Raw genomic sequence first — 4718 nt, forward strand, 5'->3', positions numbered from 1 at the left:
TATATAAAAATAATTAATAATAACGGTATAAGAAAGTATATACATGTATGTGGACTGGAAACAAGATACTAATAAATATAACCAGGCATGATAATAGTTCTAAATATAGATATAGACTAATAAATGGTAGGAGGCTACTCATTAAAATTTGTTATGAACATGGTAAAGAGTTGTCCTCTATATATAATTTATGAGCATAACAATATTTTAATGTTTTGTTAATTTGTTACGTCTGTATCTTTTCATTTAGTCCTGAAGAAGCCCTGCAAAGTGGGACGAAACAATAAATAGTTTTCTTTTACTATTTTGATAGCTTTATTGACCTCCACCCGGACTATCTTCCTACAATCTACTTCATAAGGTCAACTATCTTCTTCCAATATATAGCTTTATATTTTTATTTTCTTAATGCTGTTATTTTATTTTCATATTTAATTGCCTATACACACGTTTCATAATTTACTACATACATTTACTAACTAGATTTTCATATATATTTTATTAATTGTTCTTTCCTCTTACTTAATTTTCATCTTACTCTTCTCATACAGCCTTTATCTTCTGTTTTTTTTTTTTCAAGAATATAATATTGAAATATAGCCATCTCTTATTGTTGTTAGTAATAAACAATGAATACACATAAAATATGAATGAATCTGCTAACTTATAATTGTTCTATTTCCATGATAGTTTTGTTAATAATAAGATTTTACTTGAACTTATCTATATATGAAACTAATTAAAGACTAATTTCATATCGAAATATGGCGGTAAGTGAATGTTGTATTACGTGCTAGATGTTTTAAAGAGTTCGGTAATATATTAAACTGTAACACAATATTGTTCATATACAGTCAATTAATAGCGCAAACGATTCATTTGTGGTATACTTCCGAGCATTTTTCGTCTGTGTTCAACTGAACTTTATGTTAAGGAAGAACTTGAGATCACAATTTTTGGCCATTTCTGCAGGTTTGGCAACCTCTCCGATTTCCGATATTATCTAGCGCGCTACTCTTCTTATTCGATACTTTGCGACATCAGCCATACAAAGGCATTGCTGGATAGTGGAGTGGGAAGTTCGGAATCGAAACTGGTGATCTGGGATTATGTGGTTGGAATCTAGGATGGGGTACAGGCATTTTGAGATGAGTTTCTCAAGGATTTTGGCCAGGATAGGTAATAGGACGGTAGGAGGATGGGTGTTCTGGCGGTTTTCGAGGCTTGGGAATTATTTTGATTGTGGATAATTTCCATGGTTCAGGGAAGTATATGGATCTAAGGCATTGTAGATATAGGTGAGGAATATTTCGAGGAAAATGTTGTAGGATATGGAATGTAATTAGGTCATAACCAGGAGCTTTGCGGGATAGTAACTTCTGGATGATGTTGGATATTTATGAAGGATGAAATGCTTTGGGTGGCAAGGTCATTTTGAGTGCGGCATTCAATTCTTCTTCAATGTGTTCAATTTCCGTTCTTCGTCCAATTTTGTCCAAGTTTGAGAGTAAGAAGTGGGTGATTAAAATTCTTGAAGTTGAGAAGTTTCATAGAAATTTCTGCCTGGGCTACTCAAAACGTACCGATTAAAATACAAGTCTTGTAACTTGAAAAATTTCGATATTATTTCGTGCTGGCTCTAAGTCTATGAAGAACAGTGGTTCTATGAAGAATTGGTTCTATGTGAACAGTGGTCTATGAAGAATTGAATGCCGCACTCAAAATGACCTTGCCACCCAAAGCATTTCATCCTTCATAGATATCCAACATCATCCAGAAGTTACTATCCCGCAAAGCTCCTGGTTATGACCTAATTACATTCCATATCCTACAACATTTTCCTCGAAATATTCCTCACCTATATCTACAATGCTGTCCTTAGATCCATATACTTCCCTGAACCATGGAAATTATCCACAATCAAAATAATTCCCAAGCCTCGAAAACCGCCAGAACACCCATCCTCCTACCGTCCTATTACCTATCCTGGCCAAAATCCTTGAGAAACTCATCTCAAAACTTGAAAAATTTCGCTATTATTTCGTGCTGGCTCTAAGTCTATGAAGAACAGTGGTTGTGGAAATTTTTCAGCGGGGTGTAATACGCATGATATATTTCGGACATTATGTCCTATTTCCTCTACGCCACTTTTTATTTCGTTTTTGGGGGTAGTTGAATGTAGCCCTCTCAAGACCATTCTGTATGCTGTTTCATCGCAAAGTTGGTTGCAATGAATGTTGTATTTGTTTTAATTCAAATAATTTATTAGAGTTTTATTTGTTCATTCCTGGCAGTATTGATTTTTATAACTTTTATTCGGGAAAAACAGTGGACATTCGCCTGACCTATCAAATTTTCAATTTCCCTATCAAAGGAAACAATGTTTTCTATATTCGTAATATAAATAGGTGGTGGCTCAGGTTCTGAGAAAGTAACCGGTTTCGAAGTCTCGTCTAGTTTATTGTTATTGCGGTAACGATATTGTTGATGGTAGAAGTAAAACGAGTTTCACCAGTTGTGACTGCAGTGGTCTTAGTGCGCCTTTTTCTTGTTTTTTCCACTAGCTGTTTGGATTTGAACGATTTCTTTATTTTTTTTGTTAGGAGAGTTTCCACCGGACCCGAGGGCAATGTTTCGTTGGCGCTTTTAAATATTGCGAGTCTGATTCGCTTATTTCTAAGACTGCAGTCTCCTCTTCTGAATTTTCCCAGGACGTATTCTTGTCTAATTCCATATTATTTTTGTCCATTTTGGATTAAAAAAAAAATACCACTCACTAGTGGTAAAAAAAATCAAGTCATTGGATTCGAACTCGGTACCCTCTGGTGACTGTACTGTTGATACACTGGGCCTTGGCTATGAAATAGTTCGATAAGATACGAACACTTAAGGGGAATTACCGGCTACCTGAATCAGCTGTGCCAAAAAATCACCAATTTATAACTTAGAATTGTTAACAAATTGACTCTCACCTCACAATCTGTGAACGTAAAAATGTTTTCCTGCTTATAAACACACTGTTTACAAAATTTAAGAGCTGAGTTCGAAAAACTGCCCAGATGAAAAGGAAACAAAGGCAGAGAGATGCGAAAACTGATCTGGACTTGCGGCAATGACAACTGGGACTTAAAGAAATTCAAATCTATTAAATTAAGGAGTTTCAGATTCAGCCAAACCCTAACATAAATTCTATTCTATCCCATGAAAAGGGTGTTCTATTGTTACTTTTATTAACAATTAGCACATTTTCAGGATTTTATGCTCAAAATCGCATTTTTTTTTTCTTTTTTGATTTTTTACTATGACAGCATTGTGTACATTCATAAATTTTCTCGTGTTTCATGCAAAAATCGAATAAATAAAGTCGTTAAGCTAATAATTTATATTCAATTAAATGAATCATGCTTTGAGCTAAATTATTCTTCGTTCAACCACTGGTTATAGTTTATGCCTATAATATGGAAACAAACTAAGGTCCCTTTGTTTGAAGGAAATCATAAGTTGACGCTCACTGTAATACAGTTAAATTGTTAATATTAAATTATACTTTAAAAAAATTATGGTTCAGGTTATTTTGATCCTGGTTTAATCAAATTGAAAAAATGATAATACTGAACTTAAGTATTATAAATACTCCTTTCCATATAAAACCTTAGTTAATTTTCCTAAAACTGTTTTAAAAAGTATGAAATTGAGTTTTCCATTCTTAAATAGTAATAAAAAAATACGTGTATGATGAGATACCTTAATTATGTCATTGTGTTCTCCTGATGTAAAGTTATTGCTTAGCTCCCCAATATCCTCAACCTTCTTTCCCTTTGTTTTGGTTCATTCTTAAACTCCACTCTTCCACATATTCCTCTCCTCACAATAGAAATCTAGAGTTGATCAGCTATGTCGGCTAAGTTGATCCATTCATCTTCTTCCTCTGTATCTTCTTCATTAATGCTCGGCAAGCTCCTAAGTTGGCTTTTGTCCAAAAAATCGTATGGATTGTCGATTTTACTTGATTTTGGTTCAGACTGATTTGGCCAATCATTTTTTTCACTCCCTGCTTCTTCTCTGTGAGGCACGGGTGGTAAGAATCCCATTTTGAAATCGGGATAAATTTCTGGGGGTGCAACCCAATCATCTTCAAAATCATCTGATCCTTCAAATGGATTACTAGCGTTTTCGCTATTAATGTCTGAATTAATGTCAGCATTAGGGAGCAAAAATTGGTCAGATTGATTTCTAGTTGTAAAACTTAGAGATGATCTTAAATAGCCTTGTACACCCCTAAAAAAAAAAGAATTCTTAAAAAAAAACTAATGAGATTAAAAAAAATAATTTCATGGAATCAGATAAAGGAAAAAGGATAGAAATACATACATACACACTCGAACACATACAACCCTAATACTCATAATTAGTGAGAAAACCCATTAATGATAAAACCATCGTAGTTAAACCCATACAGGGTGGATTAGAGAGAATTTGCTAGGAATAGAGGGCATTTATGAAAAATAAAATACCTCATAAGGAACAAATAGCAGAAGGCATCCCTAAAAAGAAAACAAGAATCACAACCTATGCAGAGAACTTTTTTGGAAGTTTCAATTATAGTAAATGCCACTACGTCTGATCTGTTGATGATAGCAGCTTAAGTATTTTTTGCTAATCAAATTAAACAGAACATTTAGTGATTTTATTAACCAGAGCTAACTAGAGAACATAAA

At 33.7% G+C, this 4718-nt stretch overlaps 1 protein-coding gene across 2 annotated transcripts in view; it reads right to left on the bottom strand.

Moving 5' to 3' along the window:
- The window catches only part of LOC106688250 (transcriptional regulator ATRX), a gene marked incomplete at its 5' end in the record, with an annotated part of 59243 nt that overhangs the window by 26449 nt on the left and 28076 nt on the right, over positions 1-4718 (bottom strand). For both annotated transcript variants that reach the window (XM_067051293.1, XM_067051292.1), the window contains 1 exon segment: positions 3745-4278. In XM_067051293.1, coding sequence (XP_066907394.1) covers positions 3879-4278 — 400 coding nt within the window.

The sequence above is a fragment of the Halyomorpha halys genome, unplaced genomic scaffold (genome assembly GCF_000696795.3).
Source record: "Halyomorpha halys isolate HHAL.00 unplaced genomic scaffold, Hhal_1.1 Scaffold1090.1, whole genome shotgun sequence".
Taxonomy (NCBI): domain Eukaryota; kingdom Metazoa; phylum Arthropoda; class Insecta; order Hemiptera; family Pentatomidae; genus Halyomorpha; species Halyomorpha halys.